The following is a 19,951-nucleotide window of genomic DNA, read 5'->3' on the forward strand; positions in this document are numbered from 1 at the left end:
TGTCCGACTCTTTGCGACCCCATGAACCACAGCACGCCAGGCCTCCCTGTCCATCAGTAAGTCCTGGAGTCCACGCAAACCCATGTTGATTGAGTCAGTGATGCCATCCAACCATCTCATCCTCTGTTGTCCCCTTCTCCTCCTGCCCTCAATCTTTCCCAGCATCGGGTCTTTTCAAATGAGTCAGCTCTTCGCATCAGGTGGCCAAAGTATTGGAGTTTCAGCTTCAACATCAGTCCCTCCAGTGAACATCCAGGACTGATCTCCTTTAGGATGGACTGGTTGGATCTCCTTGCAGTCCAAGGGACTCTCAAGAGTCTTCTCCAACAACACCACAGTTCAAAAGCATCAATTCTTTGGTGCTAAGCCTTCTTTATAGTCCAACTCTCACATCCGTACATGACCACTGGAAAAACCATAGCCTTGACTAGACAGACCTTTGTTGGCAAAGTAATGTCTCTGCTTTTTAATATGCTATCTGGGTTGGTCATAACTTTCCTTCCAAGGAGTAAGCGTCTTTTAATTTCATGGCTGCAGTCACCATCTGCAGTGATTTTGGAGCCCCAAAAAATAAAGTCAGCCACTGTGTCCACTATTTCCCCATCTATTTGCCATGAAGTGATGGGACCAGATGCCATGATCTTAGTTTTCCGAATATTGAGCTTTAAGCCAACTTTTTCACTCTCCTCTTTCACTTTTATCAAGAGGCTCTTTAATTATTCTTCGCTTTCTGCCATAAGGGTGGTGTCATCTGCATTTCTGAGGTTATTGATATTTCTCTCGGCAATCTTGATTCCAGCTTGTGCTTCCTCCAGCCCAGTGTTTCTCATGATGTACTCTGCTGCTGTTGCTAAGTCACTTCAGTCATGTCCGACTCTGTGTGACCCCATAGGCGGCAGCCCACCAGGCTCCCCCGTCCCTGGGATTCTCCAGGCAAGAACACTGGAGTGGGTTGCCATTTCCTTCTCCAGTGCATGAAAGTGAAAAGTGAAAAGTGAAAGTGAAGTCACTCAGTCGTGTCTGACCCTCAGCTACTTCATGGACTGCAGCCTACCAGGTTCCTCCATCCATGGGATCCTCCAGGCAAGAGTACTGGAGTGGGGTGCCATTGCCTTCTCCGATGTACTCTGCATATAAGTTAAATAAGCAGGGTGACAATATATAGCCTTGACGTTCTCCTTTTCCTATTTGGAACCAATCTGTTGTTCCATGTCCAGTTCTAACTGTTGCTTCCTGACCTGCGTATAGGTTTCTCAAGAGGCAGGTCAGGTGGTCTGGTATTCCCATCTCTTTCAGAATTTCCCACAGTTTATTGTGATCCACACAGTCAAAGGCTTTGGCATAGTCAATAAAGCAGAAATAGACATTTTTCTGGAACTCTCTTGCTTTTTCAATGATCCAGTGGATATTGGCAATTTGATCTCTGGTTCCTCTGCCTTTTCTAAAACCAGCTTGAACATCAGGAAGTTCATGGTTCACATATTGCTGAAGCCTGGCTTGGAGAATTTTGAGCATTACTTTACTAGCATGTGAGATGAGTGCAATTGTGCGGTAGTTTGAGCATTCTTTGGCATTGCCTTTCTTTGGGATTGGAATGAAAACTGACCTTTTCCAGTCCTGTAGCCACTGCTGAGTTTTCCAAATTTGCTGGCATATTGAGTGCAGCACTTTCACAGCATCATCTTTCAGGATTTGAAATAGCTCCACTGGAATTCCATCATCTCCACTAGCTTTGTTCATAGTGATGCTTCCTACGGCCCACTTGACTTCACATTCCAGGATGTCTAGCTCTAGGTGAGTGATCACACCATGGTGATTATCTGGGTCGTGAAGATCTTTTTGTAGAGTTCTTCTGTGTATTCTTGCCACCTCTTCTTAATATCTTGTGCTGCTTCTGGCATCCATTATGAATTCATAAAATACAGTTTGGGCTGTCTTTGAGATCTAGGAAAGAAAGGAAGTGCGTAGTGCAAAGATTTACCATCCTTTTGGAAGTTATGAGCCATATCTGAGGTGATGTGGACAGTGTTTCTGTTGCCAGAGATTTTAGCTCTGCCTCCCACTCAGAGATTTGTTGTGGCTGGTAGATCAGAGTTGACAGCTTGTAGGGCACACACCCAGCAAATGGGAAGAAGTGGGAAGACACTGAGGAGTATAACATGTTACTCCTTGGGCTTTAATACTTTCAGGTTCAACTTGTAGGCTGAACCCAAGGCCTTTTCTGCCTTCTCTTTGCCTTTCTCAGTTAGTCAGTTAGTTCAGTCGCTCAGTTGTGTCTGACTGAGTCGTGTCAGACTCTTTGCGACCCCATGGTTTCCCTGTACATCACCAACTCCTGGAGCTTGTTCAAACTCATGTCCATTGAGTAGGTGATGCCATCCAACCATCTCATCCTCTGTTGTCCCCTTCTCCTCCTGCCTTCAATCTTTCCCAGCATCAGAGTCTTTTCCAAGGAGTCAGTTCTTCGCATCAGGTGGCCAAAGTATTGGAGTTTCAGCTTCAACATCAGTCCTTCCAATGAATATTCAGGACTGATCTCCTTTAGGATGGACTGGTTGGATCTCCTTGCTTTCTAAGGGTCTCTCAAGAGTCTTCTCCAACAACACCACAGTTCAAAAGCATCAATTCTTCAGCGCTGAGCCTTCTTCATGGTCAAACTCTCACATCCATACATGACTACTGGAAAAACCGTAGCTTTGACTAGATGGACTTTTGTCAGCAAAGTAATGTCTTTGGTTTTTAATGTGCTGTCTAGGTTGTTCATAGGTTTTCTTCCAAGGAGCAAGCATCATCTTTTAATTTCATGGGTGAAGGCACCATCTGCAGTGATTTTGAAGCCCAAGAAAATAAAGTCAGTCACTGCTCCCATTGTTTCACCAGCTATTAGCCATGAAGTGATGGGACCAAATGCATGATCTTAGTTTTTTGAATGTTGAGTTTTAAGCCAGCTTTTTCATTCTCGTCTTTCAGCTTAACCAAAAGGCTCTTTAGTTTCTCTTTGCTTTCTGCCATAAGTGTGGTTCCATGTGCATATCTGAGGTTGTTGATATTTCTCCCGGCAATCTTGATTCCAGCTTGTGCTTCATCTAGTTCGGCATTTGTCATGGTGTACTCTGCATATAAGTTAAATAAGCAGGGTGACAATATACAGCCTTCAAGTACTCTGTTCCCAATTTGGAACCAGTCCGTTGTTCCATGTCTGGTTCTGTTGCTTCTTGACCTGCACACGACCTCAGTTTTTAAAAAATTTTCATGTCTTTTGTTTACTTCCCAATATTTCCAGTGATACAGAATTTACAACTGTTATTCTGTGTACTAGACCAAATTATGATCATTTTCACTGTTGGTTTATATGTCCATAATAATCATACATATTAACATATGTAACAAGCATAAAATTCTTTATTTTTCTTATACTATTAGAAAGTTCAAGACAAATAAGACAGTCTAAGTATTTGGTATCCAAGATTTTTTGACAGTAATGTTCTCTACTTAATAAGAAGTTTATTTCCTTTGCATTTTACATATTTAATACACATATTCAGAGTATTTAATATTTCTTGCTTTTAGAATTCAGATTCTTTATAAGAAAGCAGAAAACATTAAGGGTGAATTCTTGCAGTAAACTTCTGTTTTTCTATTTGAGTTTTCTCAATGAAGTTCAAATATGCCACCTGCAGTTTCAGCAGCATCAGAATTGCATTTTTAGAGTAATAGTCCTTTGATATTCATGCATGCACATTACTGTCTGTGATTTCAGTAGAGTTTTGTATATATTTTCAAAGGCAGAGGTTAGGCTAGATGTTTAACTTCAGTTAGTTTAATCCATAGGAGAGGAGAGATTATATGTGGAGAAATGTGCAGACCCTAATTGACTATATCAGCAGTTGAACAGTCCACATAGGTCCACTTAATTGTTCACAATTTAACTCATATTAGAGTTCATGGAGGTTCCCCAAACTGTAGGGGAGCGGAAGGCAGTTCCTCTATATTACCTGGCTCGCTAGCCCTTGAGCCTGGAGCAATGTTCCCTCTTAGAAGGGAATCAGTTTTTGTTGAATTGGATTGACTTTAGTCCAAGTTTCATCCATCATAGGAACTCTTCTAGAGCATTTACTTAATCTAGCAGTGACCAGGGGTCCTGGGTAAGATTTGTGTGAGTGCTGAGTTGTCCTCATTTTAATTCAGTAGGGATCTAAGTGTGGAAATGGACACACGATTTATACACAACTTCAGAGTTTAGTTTTTTGTTTGCTTTTAGCCTTAGAAGTGGCTGAATTTCATCTCTTTTAATGCTCCTCATTACTACATAGGAATCTGCCTATTTTATATTAGAAGCCCTCTGGGACCATATTTTAAACATCTAAGGTCTTCTATAGGGATCTTGCCTTTTGACTGGTAGAGCATTTAAAAGCTTCCTTCTTGTCTTCCTATTTCAAATATTCTTTTAGAATTCCTTCCCCTAGATCATTCTTCTGGTGTCATTCAAACTGCTAGCGCACACATCTTTAAAAAAATCATTATGTTTGGGGCAATCTACTTGCTGTCAGCTCTTTAGAAAATCTTTAAAGGGGATTCTAGTTTCAGTTCAATAATCATAACTGAATTCTAATATCTAATGGTTTAGGAACAACATCCTACTGCTGCTACTGCTAAGTCGCTTCAGTTGTGTCCGACTCTGTGCGACCCCAGAGACGGCAGCCCACCAGGCTCCCCCGTCCCTGGGATTCTCCAGGCAAGAACACTGGAGTGGGTTGCCATTTCCTTCTCCAATGCATGAAAGTGAAAAGTGGAAGTGAAGTCGCTCAGTCGTGTCCGACTCATTGCAACCCTATGGACTGCAGCCTACCAGGCTCCTCCGTCCATGGGCTTTTCCAGGCAAGAGTACTGGAGTGGGTTGCCATTGCCTTCTCCGAGGAACAACATATAGACCTTCAAATGAATGATTTATAATCCACAGAGTAGCTTTAGAGCATACATAGCATGATCCAGTAAATTTTGTGCTGTGAGTAGATCTGATTCAAATGTCAGAATTCATAGTCTTGTAGAAAGTTTGGGTCTCCCTGATCGCTCAGTTGGTAAAGAATCGCCTGCAATGCAGGAGACCCCAGTTCAATTCCTGGGTCGTGAAGATCTGCTGGAGAAGAGATAGGCTACCCACTCCAGTATTCTTGGGCATAGAAAGTTTATTTATTTATTTTTTGTGCTATAAATACCTCAGGGCAACTTCACGTCTTTCCCTAAACTACAGAGTTCTCCTCTTGGTTTCTTTTATATTAGAAGTATATGCTTGATAATGAGGATCTCATGAGTGAAGAGGAAAGGTGAAAAGTTGTCTGCTGGGTCAAACTCTTCTGAGCAGGGCATTCTTAATTCTTAATATTCTTTTGGTTGGGTGTACAGGCCTCTGGGAAAGAATCTCAGATGGGGAAGATAGTTTTATTATTCCCAAGTTAGACAGTTTGGTTGGGGAAATAAGTTTTGTTTTTTTTTTTCTGAGTAAACTTCACAAAATATCATGAAATCACAATGCATTGTACATTTATTCATAAGCCCTTCTTAAGTTTTTCCACAAATGAAAACATTTCCTTACATTGAAACATGAATGGTAATTTAAAACTGGTTTCATGGATAACTCATCTTCAGCCATTTTTTTCTCAACCTCACCAACTTATTAAATTTAAAGGCAGTGAGAGAGAAATTGACTGCTTCAGTGCTGACCTTTTCCCTCCCTGCATATTATGAAGTTAGTGCTGCTCTCATTTGGGAACCATGCATATACAGGAAGGGAAAAATATCAATGTAGAACATCCAAAGTTGATGTGACTAGTGTTTGTTAAATTATATCAAACTTTGGAAAAATACTACTGTACATTTGAAAAAAATAATGTGTTATATTTCCCCTACCAAGGAAAAGTTTGATGAGAACAAGGTATTTAATTTGAAGAAAAGCATTAATGTATGCTGTACAACTAATTTTATTCTCTAAGGCAAAAAATATTATTTTTTAATGCCACTTCTGTAAGAGCCACATCTTGTAATTTTGGAAGGATGCTGGTAGTAAGCTGATTTAGGGTTGAAGTTTGGTAAATAATATTTCTGACTTATTTCCATTGTGATTTTAAGGAAATTTTCAGTGGGAAAAATCCTATAGTGTTAAAACAGATTTTTGATGAGTGGGTTTATCAAGAATTTAACATTTAAAGGTGGTACTTTTAGGAGTAATTGAGTTTTATGACAAAAATATAAAATCTAATGGAAAATCTGATGGTATTTATGGTAGATGTAGGCAGACAGGGGTAACTGGAATGTTGATATTATCCCATTGTAAAGTGTAAGACTACAGAGTAAAATACATCACACACAAAAAAGGTATATTAAATCCCTTTAAAAATGAAAAAAAATTACTCTAAATCTTAAGCTACTTATTGCTAAGAATTATAACATAACTATTCTGAAATTATTTTTATTATTATTAATTGTTTTTCCCCTGGACATTGGGTAACAGAAGACAAAGGAAATCGAGGTAAATTAGGCACATGGAAAATAAAAAGCATGTAGTCATTTTTCTTACATTGTAACATATTTTGCACTAAGAGTAAATAAAAATAAATGTAAATTTGAAATAGCAAGCATGCTTGACACTAACCAATTCTTCACACTACTGTAAAACTGTAAATGTAATAGCATTAACTAAGAACTTAGTAATGTTTGATGCACATAGAATAAGTATAAAATATGTAATGAAATATTTTAAAATTGATATCTATTTTGATTAATATAGAAGTGTACTCTATCAAAGCACTTTGTAAGTGCAGCAGATATTATCATTACAATGTATAGCTATTGTCTTTAATGATTAAAAAGTATAGCCTAATTTAAAAAAACCTAAACATTTGGCTAAGCAATCATTTCTTCTATGTTTAAATTAACAACTTTTCTGCTTTATTGCTTTTCCTGAAAGGTTTTTATTTAAAAATTAATGCTAAAAGAAAGCCAATTTTTTAAAAGAATTTCTTTTTATTCCCATTAAACTTTTTTTAACTTTGTAAATTATCTTTCCTTTAGTTTTTAGTGAGTTTTGTTGAATAATAACGTAAGTAGCAGCAGAAATATATAAGATCTTATTGTATGATGTGCAGCTATATGACAGATACTGCTTGCTTAGTCTTTAGAATTTTGAAGGTAACTATTTAATAAACCACTGTTTGTATTCATAAAATAAAATGTTTCCTCCCCAACATGCAAAATTTAAAAAACACACATAAATAACCATTATCATTAGTTCACAAACATATGCTACGGACCATCTACTCTATATTATTTTATAGCTTTTCCAATGTAGTTTAGCTAACATTTTAGAAATATGTATTATTTCTAAATTCATATGCCTGTTTAAACTTCATTATCTCAAATGATACTGACAGAATGTCATGAAACAGTATCATAATATACATATAGACATTATTTTGATGCAATAAACATGTGATTTTTAAGACTTTCTTAATAAACACACATGTTTATTCTTTGCTAAAACATGTTTCTGCAAGTGCCATACCTATATTTTGCAGGTTTTTACTTACCTGATTACAACAGTCTTGCTGAAAACTTCCTTTGCTTTGAAAGCTCCTTTTAATTAGGAATAAAAGCCCTAACTCATTAAAGCCATGATTTTTCCTTCCAGGAAACCCCCTCCTTCATCAAATCAATAAACTGTAAAACATGGGTTTGGCACTGAAACATGCATTTTTATATTTTTGCTCCTTACTAACCAGATAACACATGAGATGCAATGCAACTTCCACAAAATAAATCTTAATTATTGGTATCTCTGAGCATGAAGCTGTGTGACCTGTATTAGATTGGTAGATGCTGCTGGTGTGGCAATTGCATCTTATGTGGGACATATCTGGTGTTTTATTATTTGTTTTAGAGTGTCATTTCAATGTAATGTGCTGTTCTTTGTGTCTTTGTTGTCTCTTTTTTTTCTTTGTCCCCCCAACAGCATTTTGTCCCGCACAGGGAAGAAGGAAAACCAAGATGCCTCCAATTTGACAGTGCCCATGACCATGTGTCTTTTTCCTGTGCCATTCCCACTCACCCCATCTCTAAGACCGCAGGTCAGTTCCATCAACCCTACTGTTACTCGCTCCCTCCTTTACAGCGTCCTGCGAGATGCACCCTCTGAACGTGGCCTGCAAAGTCGTGATGCTCACTTGTCAGACTACCCTTCTTTGGACTATCAAGGCCTCTACGTGACTTTGGTGACTCTCCTGGATCTAGTTCCTTTACTACAGCATGGCCAACATGGTGAGCATTTAATCAAAACTTTTGAAAATATACGTGTACGCTTATGGATACTGGAGACCCTTGCAGTTACTATAATACATTGCCTGAAAGGTCTTTGTGTGGCTAAAGCCTTTCTTACACTGAAACTTAATTATGTTTTCTATCATTTGTTCTATCATTTTTTGCTGTTTTATAGGCAGAGGGATGTTATCCAAGTGGGTCTACATTGGGGGCAATGGGCTTGAGAAAGGAGGAAAACTATAAAAGGAACTTTCTTATTCACCCTGACCTGCTTATCAGGGAGACTGGTTGAAATTATGGTTTGGGGGTTGTTTTAAAAACTAGTCCACCCCCAGAGAAATGTAAGAGGTGGAGCTTGAAGGACACGTCAAGTCTACTAACTAATTCTGTAATTTTGGGGAGCAAATCGAAGAATCTCCCTGGGACTCATTTTTCCTGTCTCCTAACCCAGGAGGCTAGATATGAAGAAATCTCTAGGAACTTTTCCAAATTTAACTATCAGTGGTTTTTAAAAAATGTTGACCACATGGTACAGTGTATAGTGGTGCTGTATGCTGTGTATAGTATATGCATGCTGTGTATGGTGTATATTATACATGTATTAATGATGCTTTATGACAGAAGCCCAAGAGCATGCTTCTTTGCTTAACTCTTCCCCTTTCTGCAGTCTTTAGTCAATTTCATTAGCTTGCATGCTTACCAGATTCTTCCAACCCATAAAAAGGAGCTCAGTAGTATCTACTGCTTAAGTATTAAATATAGTAAGTCCTCTACATATGAATGGGTTATGTTCTGAGAGCACATTTGTGAGTCCAGTGTGTTCATAAGTCCAACAGAGTTAACCTGGGTACCCAACTAACACAGTCATAGCTATATAGTGCTGTACTGTAATAGGTTTATAATACTTTTCACATAGATAATACATAAAAAGCAAACACAGATATAAAGAGAGCATTTTAAATCTTATTAAACAGTACCTTGAAAAGTACAGTAGTTCAGTACCACAGCTGGCATACAGGGGCACGTTCGCATATTTGAAAATTCGTAATGTGAGAGTTTGTATGTAGGGGACTTACTGTGTGGGAGAAAAAAGGATTTTTTTTTGCAGCAAATGAGCTTTTAATACGTCAGTTGTCTTAACTTTAAAAGCATTGATAATTTGGTCCATGGAGGTATGATAACCAAAGTTTCACTGCACAAAAAGTTGAAATTTGGGAAATGGGTTGGTGGTGGTGGGGGTTATTTTGTCTTTTAGTTATGGCTAACTTTCCTAAGAGAATTCTCAATGGTTTATTTAGTAAGATGTGTTCTTAAACAAACATTTAAAGCCTGCTTTTAGAAAAATGATGATATAATGATTATTAATTTTTTATATTTGCGATTCTATATTACAGTGAATATACAAAAATGTAGAAACTTGTGAGTTTGTTTATTGTACAATTTTGCTGCTGTTTTAAGCCTAGTCACTTTTGTTGTGATCCTACCCCAGCTGAGAACTTAGAGGTGATGTCTCTCTGAATATAATGTTCCTGGAGCTGACTGCGGTGATGGACGGGCCTGTGCTTTTCCTTTGTGACTGCCTTTCTCACCCTGGGGTGGACCTCTTGTTAGGGATCGTTGACTGAGATAAAAGCATTCTGTTTGGTATCTTACAGCCCATCTAACGGCAATTCATGTGTAAATTGTGACAATTTCAGGGAAGATGATTTATATTTTTACTCTTATATGCACAGCTATTTTGTGACCTTCCTCTTTCCTATTATCTATGGGCTGTGTTCTTATTCTGCATAACAGATCTTAGAAGGTAGAAAAAACTCACTAGACCATCCCTTAGAAAGAAAGAAAGAAAAAGTGAAGTCACTCAGACGTGTCTGACTCTTTGCGACCCCGTGGACCTCTGTCCATGGGATTTTCCAGGCAAGAGTACTGGAGTGGGTTGCCATTTCCTTCTCCAGAGGATCTTCCCAACCCAAGGATCGAACCCAGGTCTCCCACATTGTAAGCAAGACACTTTACCATCTGAGTCACCAGCTGCTAAGTCACTTCAGTCGTGTCCGACTCTGTGTGACCCCAGAGACGGCAGCCCACCAGGCTCCCCCGTCCCTGGGATTCTCCAGGCAAGAACACTGGAGTGGGTTGCCATTTCCTTCTCCAATGCATGAAAGTGAAAAATGAAAGTGAAGTCACTCAGTCGTGTCCGACTCCTAGCGACCCCATGGACTGCAGCCTTCCAGGCTCCTCCGTCCATGGGATTTTCCAGGCACCAGGGAGGTTCATAAAACAGTACAACACTGCTTTGGTTGATGTGAACAGCATCAGAATTTCCAAGGAAGCTGGAAGCAGGGAATTCTGGTTCCCGAGCTGTAACTTTTGAACAAAAATGACTGAGGGGTGGGTCCTGAGGATCTGAATTTTTAAGTAGCTCTCTGGGTGACTTTTCTATGCACTGAGTTGGAGAAGCCTTGCCTTCAGGGCTGGAGGCTGTGTCCTCGCGTGGGGCAGTGTAGTGTACCCAGCAGAACTGCGTTTTTGTTGTGGTTCAGCTGCTTACTCTCACGTGATCTTGGGCAAACACTTCCATTTTCAGGCCTCAGCCTCCTCATATGAAAATTACTCCGGGGGGCTTCAGGCTCCTTTCCGTGCCAGTGTTCTGTACCTAGACTAAAATGCAGCTGAGGTGTCTATTGTGCACAGCTGCAATCATTTCTTAGTAAAACACTTGTGACTTTTCTGTTTCATCGGTTTGAGCCCAAGGTCGACTGACCCTCACCTCCCAGTGTGCACTGTGTCTCTCTGCTGTCAGTCGAGGGGGCAAATTAATTCTAATGATGATCAGAAATAACATCAAAATAGCACTAAGAAGCTCAGTCTGCTACCAGACAAACAAATCTAATAATTTCTTTTATAAAGGATACGAAAATGATCCAAGTTTTCATTGTCAAGACTTGGCTGATGACGTGAGATGCAGAAATCTGAAAATATATACTCATATACTCAGTGTGATGTGGTTTGGTCTACTTGCGTTCTAAAGCTAAATAGTTATGATTTTTGAATGTCTTCTATTTTTACTCCTTGTGCAGGTAATAATAATAGTAACAATATTCATATCTGATACTTGTGGAGCACACATTGTGTGCTATGCTAGGTACTTTACGTTTTGTTCATTTAAACCTCCTAACAATCCTAATGAAGTGAGGTAGGTATTGTTCCTATCACTTACAAACGTTGATAGAAACATTACTACCAGGGGACACGTCCTTCTGTGATATTTGTAACTAAATGCACAGGGTCGGGCAGTATCAGTTTACAGCTTCCTTTCGTTGGTGTATGCTGAATCTGCCACTGTGCTGGAAGATGCCAATTACCTCATTGCCTGAGACTTCAGATGTAGGAAGATTGTTCAGTTGATGGAGCAGAAATAGCCTGGTTTTATTTCCAGCCTTGCCCTTGAGTTTTCTGAAACTTCCCATGAGAAAATAATTTAACATCTTTGTGCCACAGTTATCTTGTATAAAATGTAATGGAGGTAAGAATGCTGGAGGGATTTCAGGATTCATTATCATGTGAAAGTGCTTTTGATTTATAAAATCAGGGAGTAATATGACTGAAGATGGATAAAGTGTTGAGGAAAAGCTCATGTCATAGATACGGGTGACCTTTGAATAACTCAAGGAGTTAGGGGCACTAACCACCTTCCCTCGCCCTCGCCCCGCAAACAGTAAAAAATCAGGAATTTCTGCTGCTGTCTCTGCCTCAAAAACAAAGGATTTGATAAATGACTCACCCAAGGGCAGGGAGCTGAAACGGTTTGGATAGAATCAAGACTCAAATCCTAGTTCTTTGGGTTCCATTTGTTGTGATCTCTAATTGACCACAAACTTCCTCCTACACTTAGTTTAAAGATCTGTAAAATGAAGATGAAAAAATAGTCAAAAGTGTTAGCTGCTCAGTTGTGTCTGACTCTTTGTGACCCCATGGAATTGTAGGCCTCCAGGCTCCTCTGTTCATGGAATTCTTTAGGCGAGAATACTGGAGTTGGTATCCATTCCCTCCTCCAGGGGATCTTCCCGACCCAGAGTTTAAACCCAAGTCTCCTACATTGCAGGTGGATTCTTTACCATCTGAGCTACAGATAATATAATTATTGAAAAAAATCCAGGTACAAAAATGGACCTAATACAGTTCAAACCCGTGTTGTTCACAAGTCAACTGTATTTATATTTTTTAATTCTATCATTTATCAAATACTGTGCAGGTGCTATACAGAACTCTTAAAGAAGGGAGTGATAGTTGCTTGCAATTTAAACCATTTCATAAAAGCTTAAAATGTAAAGTTAGCTTTTTTGTTAAATGCAGGATATTCAATGACTGATGACTTGATTTTGTTTTGCAGACCTTGGACAGTCAATCTTTTATACAACTACATGTTTGCTCCCCTTTCTCAGTGATGATATTCTGAGTACTTTGCCCTACACGATGATATCAACCTTAGCTACCTTTCCTCCGTTTCTGCACAAGGATATTATTGAATATCTTAGCACATCTTTTCTACCAATGGCTATACGTAAGTTCAGTCTTACCTAATACTAGATTATTTTTATGTGTTGTATGATGTATGAATGGAAATTGCTTTTGCTGTTTTAGGTTTGTAGATTTTCAAGATTATAATCACTGCTGTATACATGTGCTTTGACTAAAATTCAGTCACTTAGCATGAATAGTACGGTGAACATCAAAGACATGAAAAGACAATAATACCTTAGAATTATTTTATGCACATAGTTTGATCTTACAGAATAGGAAGAGAGAACGAGTCAAAGCACAGTCTACATTTCCTACATATAAATTAGAGTATTTTTTGCAACTTTAGAAAAAAAGACGGAGAAAAATGTTGTCTGGGACGTAGAAATTCTTATCTTTTGCATCTGAAGGCAGCAGGGTGTGCTGGGAGGAACAATGGATAGAGTCAGGGTATCTAGATATTCTTTAGTCTCACTTCTGTCCGTAATCTGCTCTGTGAGATCGGCAGCTCATATAGTTAAACCTCGTCTCCAGGGTGATGATAGTATCAGCTTTCCCTCACAAGAGTGTTGTGATGACATAGTGAGTCAAAGTTTATGAGAACACTATGAAAAAAGCAAAAGCTTCCAACTCATGTGCCAGGTACTATTATAACATGGATTCAATTTGAATTCTGCTTCATTTTTATAAGCTTATTTCTGCAGGCTTGTTATCCAGATGTGGTAACAGAGAGAAAAAAAAGAAGTTGGGTTGTGATTTTTATGATCAAAATCCTTCTAAAGTATTTTTTTTAAAGAAATACATGATTAATTAACCTATGTTTCAGTAGATAATCTGAAAAGATTATGGGTTTAGGAATCAAACAGATATAGATTCAAATCACAGCTGTGCTCCCAACTAGCTGTATGAGTTTAGGCAAGTCACCTAACCTTTCTGTTTGCAAAGTGAGAACAGTGATAATACTGCCTCATAAGGTTGCTGTGACAATTGAGATGATTGATTGGAGCACTGGTAGGGTGCTGGCATAATGCCTAGTGTTCAATAAGTGTTGGTTTACTTCTCTCCTTCTCTCAACTCTCATTCTATAATAATGCCTGTGTTGGTCACATTCAGTTCCTAGAGATCAGTTTTTACTGTTATGTACTTAACAATTGTATTAAAGTTGTCGCTTTGTAATAACGATTGGTAAACAAATGTACCTTTGAGCCTCATTTACTTGTTTTACACTTGAGTTTAATTTTAGCTGTGGAATTGTAATTTTCATGTCTTTAAAATAGAGTCTGACTTCTGCCTAAATTACGTAGCTATTAAAAATGAGCAGACTGATTATACTGTTCAAATAATAGAATATTTAATTCTGTTTTAGAATATTTAATTTAGTTCTCTTTTTTCATTCTGTGTAACTCTGTTGACAAAGTACTCATGGATACAGCCTTAGAATTTAAAGTTGTATTTTTTTTAGAAGTATGTTGACAGTTAAGCTTAAGCAGAGGCTTTAAAAAGAAAAGAGTAGCAGTTGGGTCTGTATCTTTCTGAGTGTAACTCACTATATCCATCCTTCTTAGAAATAGTACTTTTGGAAGAGGTACTACATATATCAGGCCCTTGGGGTTATACTTAGGAGTGACTGAGCATGTGACAACTGGCAACTTGTTTCTTCATCCTGGATTATTAGTTTCTACTTAGAAATGTACTCTAAAACATAGCCTGTAGTCACGTTGGAATCCTCACTTAGTTAAATGTGTAAGCCTTGGCAACTGAGGGAAACAAAATTATAAGTTGAGTTTATAAAATCTGTGTGAAAATTGCAATTGTTAGTGAATTAGCTTGCTATTTATTTAAAGGGTAGGGACAAATCATTTCATTCTTCTTTAACTGTGAAGGAGAGGTTTAGAAAAAATGTTCCGTCTCTAAGGTTATTTCTAGCTTAATTATTCTAGGTTAAATAACATCAATCTTTTTTTATGTAACAGGCATATATTCTTTCAATGCAATCGCTGATCTGGTTCATTTATTTGGTTCCTCTGGTTTTAGTCTCTTAGTTTTGACTGTTTCATTTCTTGTCACTATTCCTGAGATTCGAATGTAGCCAATCTTTGTCATCTTTAAATCTTTGAGAATAAGTTGTGGTACTTACCTTTAAAGCCAATTCTGTTAAATGATTCAGGTGTTTCTTTTGTCCTTATTTTTTCCCAGAGTAGATAAAAAGGACACAGATCCAAAGATGGAGGGAATTGGGTTCCAAATTAATCGTGTCAAACTGAATCGATGTGAGAATGTGTGTCTGTTACTTGTATCCATGTTGGTTTTATTTTGGGAAGTTGTTTCCGTGTTCAAAATTTCTGACCAGAACTAGAGGGGAGCATTTAATTTCTATGGGAATATTTTTATTTAAGGCCTGAGATAAAGGACATTGCATTTTCTGAGTACTTGATAAAGTCTTTAAGACAAAAAAGCTTTTACCTCTTTGGTACAATATTTGCAAGGTCAAATGTAGTACACGACAGGTTTTCAGGTGTTAAATGATAATATCATTAAGGACTTAGGAGATGAAACTCTGAACTCTCAAGCAGACCTCATGAGGGATTGCAGCTCTTTCAGTTGAAAAGCCCTGTATGTATATCAGTTAAATCTATTATGCCATTTTTGTCAATAAACCAAGTACTGTGCTTTTATTTTAAATAATTCCTTTGAGGTGCTGCAAAGCAAAGTGTAATTTATTATAAAACTTTCTTTGACATAACCTTTTTTGTTATTGCCTTGTATATATATTAAGATATATATTGGTAAATATATATCTTATATATATAGTATATACAAATGTATATATATTATTGTATATATATATACAATATATTATATATATATTAAGATACACTTGTTTTTATTTTATATATACTAAGATTGTATATATATTAAGATATATATATTGTATGTATATTAAGATACACTTGTTTTAATTCCATATGTGTGCAATAGGCTTTGTGTAATATACATATACATAAATATAAAGGAATTATTAAGAATGAGAAAGTTATTTGCATTTCACCATGGAAATCTCTCTTTTTCCACGAAGGTTCTGTGATTGTGCACCAAACTGAAGTTTGGATGTTGGCAGAGAAAAGGAAAAGAGGTCCCAAATGAACATTATTTGATGTAGCATACGTTATTTTAAAGCGAATAATAAAGCTGAACAGTTATATCTGTGAAAGATCCTTCTAGTGGTATCTTGGCATCCTGAACTGTAGTCTCATCTAGTTTCTTTTCCAACTTTAATTTCCTCAAAAGTCACTTACCCTTAGACAACAAAGGTTCATTTAGATCTTTGCATGGAATTAAAAGCAACTGTATGATTTAATTGAATATCTGCTTCTAAGCCTTTGGCCCTGTATCATTTTTTTGTTCTACTGCTGCTACAGAGGATGCATATTATGTTCTATGATCTTCCAAACACTAATAAGTAAATATAATAGAAAAAAACACAGTAAAATACCAATGTAAGATATTAATGAATTTAAGTAGTATTTTATATATAAAATGTTTTATTAGCTAATGACTGTTTTTGTAAGGTAGATATTACTATACTTTTTTGTTGTTCAGTCACTACGTCATGTCCCGCTCTCTGTGACCCCATGGACTGCAGCATGCCAGGCTTCCCTGACCTCTGCTGTCTCTGGAATTTGCTCAGACTCATGTCCTTTGAGTTGGTGATGCTATCTAACCATCTCATTTTCTGCCCTCCCTTCTTTTGCCTTCAATCTTTCCTAGCCTCAAGGTCTTTTCTAGTGAGTTGGCTCTTCACATCAGGTGGCCAAAGTATTGGAGTTTCAGCTTCAGCATCAGTCCTTCCAATGAATATTCAGGGTTGATTTCCTTCAGGATTGACTGGTTTGATCTCCATGCAGTTCAAGGGACTCTCAAGAGTCTTCTCCAACCAAAATTCAAAAGCATCAATTCTATATAATAGTATACTTTAGGAGCTTTAATATTGAATTATGAGAAATATTTTGGAATAAGAATCCAGAAGCACTGAAGTGAAGTCTTTTGATTGTTGGCAGATCTCACAATCTCATCTAACTTTAGTTTCTTTAGCTGTAAATTTGTGAATAATCGTAACGTTCCTGTCTACATCACAGTGTTTGTTCTGAAGGCCGTGGCATAACATATGATAATGGCCTTTGAATGTTGTCCGATGTTATACCAGTTTATAACAGACCAAAACACACAGTCAAAGGACAGACGTGTCAAATCTCATTGCAACCCTTTCCAATATTCTGCTCAAAATTACATGGTGACATGACATTTCATCATCTTAAATATTGCTTGAAATAAGGGGCCATCTGCTGGGGCTTGGGAATTTTTCCTGAGAGTGTGTCATATAATAACAGTAATTGTTATACCAGTTTTTGATCTCATAGAACCTGACAGAACACCTCTTGTGTTGATGGGCAATCCTGTCTCTATGACTTTTTATTTATCTACCAATCTTAGCATATATTTTAATGCTGCATAGACTTCAGGGTCATGGTATCTTTTGTTGAACCCATATGACCTGACGGCACAGGTATCGTATGCTCAAACCCTGTCTCAGGGAGCACAGTTACCTCTGCGTACACAAACAGAGGCCACTTGCTAATCCAGGCAGCACAGGAAATGATTCTGTCATATAGCAGAACTGGCATCAGAATGTTTTTTTTCTTCCCAGGTGATTCCCTTCCCTGTACCCCTTAAAAAGGTAGACAGCATCTAATAACTTCTGAGCTGGTCTCCCAGCCTCTACTCTTAGCCCTCCCAGAGCCTGCTCTCCACCAAAAAGCCAGAGCTGTCCTCCAAACATGGAAATCAAATTATGTCATTTCCTTCTTGAAAACAACTAGTAGCTTCCCATCACTCCTGCAAATCAAATTCAGCGCCTCTGCCTTGCTATCTGGCCCCAGCTTATCTTACTACTTCATCCCTTGCCTCCGCTAGCGTTCGCTCTGCTGGCCTCATATTGGCCTTGCTGCAGTTTCATAAAGGCACCAGGTTTTGCTTTTGCTCCAGGCTTTTTTCCTCTGTCTCACAAGCCCTTCTTGCAGATGGTCACATGATTTGCTTGCTCACTCCCTTCAAGTCTCAGCTCCAGTAGTACGGCTTCCCAGAGGCCCTTCTTTACCTTCAAGCTCAAACAGGACCTTCCATCATTTTCTACCTATTCCCTTGCCCTGCTTTGTATTTCTTCACAGGTATTTGTTTCCTGTTCCTCTAGAATAACACAACAGAACTGTCTGCAGTCATGGAAAGGTTATTTAAAATCCTGCGCTATTCAATAGAATAGCCACTAGCCACATGTGGGAACAGAACACTTGAAATATATCTAATGAGACAGAGGAACTGCATTTTTAATTTAGCTTACTTTTTAAGATTTATTTTTTATTTATGGCTGTGCTGGGTCTTTGTTGCTGCATGTGGGCCTTCTCTAGCTGCGAAGAGCGGGGGCTACTCTTCTCTGTGGTGCGCTGGCTTCTCTTATTGCAGGGCAAGGGCCCAGGAGTTGGGGCTTGTGGACTCCAGAGCACAGGCCCAGTTGTTGTGGCTCATGGGCTTAGTTGCTGCACGGCATGTGGAATCTTCCTGGACCAGGGATCAAACCCATGTCTGCTGCGTTGGCAGGTAGATTCTTACCACTATGCCTGATTTACTTTTGATTGGTTTAAATTTAACCACATGTGGCTACTATATTGTACAGCACAATTCTAGCATTTAAGCTTCATAAAGACAAAGACTTGCCTGTCTTATACACAGCTGTGTCCCAGCGTCTAGAATAATGCCTCGTATGTAGGAGATACTGAAAAAATACTGTGTGACTAAGTGATTAGAGCATTAACTATGAAGTCAAGTGACTTAGGCCATAGTCCTAATAATTAGGTTGGTTTTCTTGTGCAAAATTTGATTTCTCTTTTATAAAATGGCTTTCCGCTATACTTTTTTTTTTGCGGAGAATCATATAAGAGATATTTCTGATAATGTATTAGGAATTATAAAATGCAGGAACAGATTAAGAAATTGTTGTTGTTCATAGAAGGAGGGGATGATATAGTAATTGTTTTGGTAGTGCTAAGAGAATCAGGTCTTAAGAGGAATCAGTCTTAAGACTTAATTGTATTTCCTGAGCACAATATTGCATGTAAAATTTCCTTATTTTGATTAATTCTCTGGTTCCTTCCATTGTATGCAGCTTTGACCTTATACATCCTCATGAGGACAAGCTGCATGTCTGTTTGCGTCATGCCTTTTTAACAAGATTCAATAAATGATGTGTGTCTCTGCATGTTTATTAAATTGGAATTGTGGTGACTTTGTTCAGTCCATTAGAAGACTAAGAAATTGCAAGGCACAGTCTACTTAAAGAAGTGCTGGAGTTGGTTTCGGAGGCCTTCAGTCAGGGGAACACTCTTGGCTTTGGTGCTGACCTTTCTTGAGGGAGAGCGTGGATTTGTAGGGGTTAGGAGGGACATCCAAAAGTCACCAAGCCATTTGGACTGTTCTCCAAATGAACTTCACCTAAATCATCTGAGATATTTGGGCATCTCTCCCACTGTGTCTCCAGGCACAGTGATTCTCAGCCTCCCTTAATAGTAGTTCTCATTTTTAAGAAACACTTCTAATTTAAGTTTGAAATGAATTTAAACAAAGGTGAGACACTTGTCCCCAAAGGAATGGATATAGTATACACATAATTATTTTTCCTTGCCTATGTTGAAGGCTACACTTTCTTTTGCTTTTCTCCCCTTTAACCAAAGAACCCAAGGGTGTGCAATTATTCCTGCCACATCTGGACACCTTATTAAATATTTCCTTTCTTTTTTTCCCAAGTTTTATTTATTTAAAATTTTTGGCTGCACACTGCGACATATGGTATCTTAGTTCCCCAACCAAGGAACGAACCTGCATCCCCTGCATTGGAAGGCAGTCTTAACCACTGAGCTGCCCCAGAAGTATTTCCTTTCTTATTCTCATCCCTCTAGTAGTACTTCTCAAATGTAGCTCCAAGGTCCACTTGGTCAGAATCATTTGATGTCTTTATTAAACACAGCTTTCCTGCTTCTCAACTGAGTTAGACTCTCTAGATATGGGTCCC

At 38.2% G+C, this 19,951-nt stretch overlaps 1 protein-coding gene across 8 annotated transcripts in view; it reads left to right on the top strand.

Moving 5' to 3' along the window:
* Nucleotides 1-19,951, top strand: part of UNC79 (unc-79 homolog, NALCN channel complex subunit) — a 283,506-nt gene that overhangs the window by 52,781 nt on the left and 210,774 nt on the right. For 5 of the 8 annotated variants that reach the window (XM_061395152.1, XM_061395155.1, XM_061395153.1 and 2 more), the window contains exons 3-4: nt 8,165-8,310; nt 12,704-12,874. In XM_061395152.1, coding sequence (XP_061251136.1) covers nt 8,165-8,310; nt 12,704-12,874 — 317 coding nt within the window. Of the gene's footprint in view, nt 1-7,969; nt 8,311-12,703; nt 12,875-19,951 lie in introns of those variants that run through there. The other 3 variants (XM_061395157.1, XM_061395158.1, XM_061395159.1) reach the window with 3 other exon arrangements.

This window comes from Bos javanicus, chromosome 21 (genome assembly GCF_032452875.1).
Source record: "Bos javanicus breed banteng chromosome 21, ARS-OSU_banteng_1.0, whole genome shotgun sequence".
NCBI lineage: Eukaryota > Metazoa > Chordata > Mammalia > Artiodactyla > Bovidae > Bos > Bos javanicus.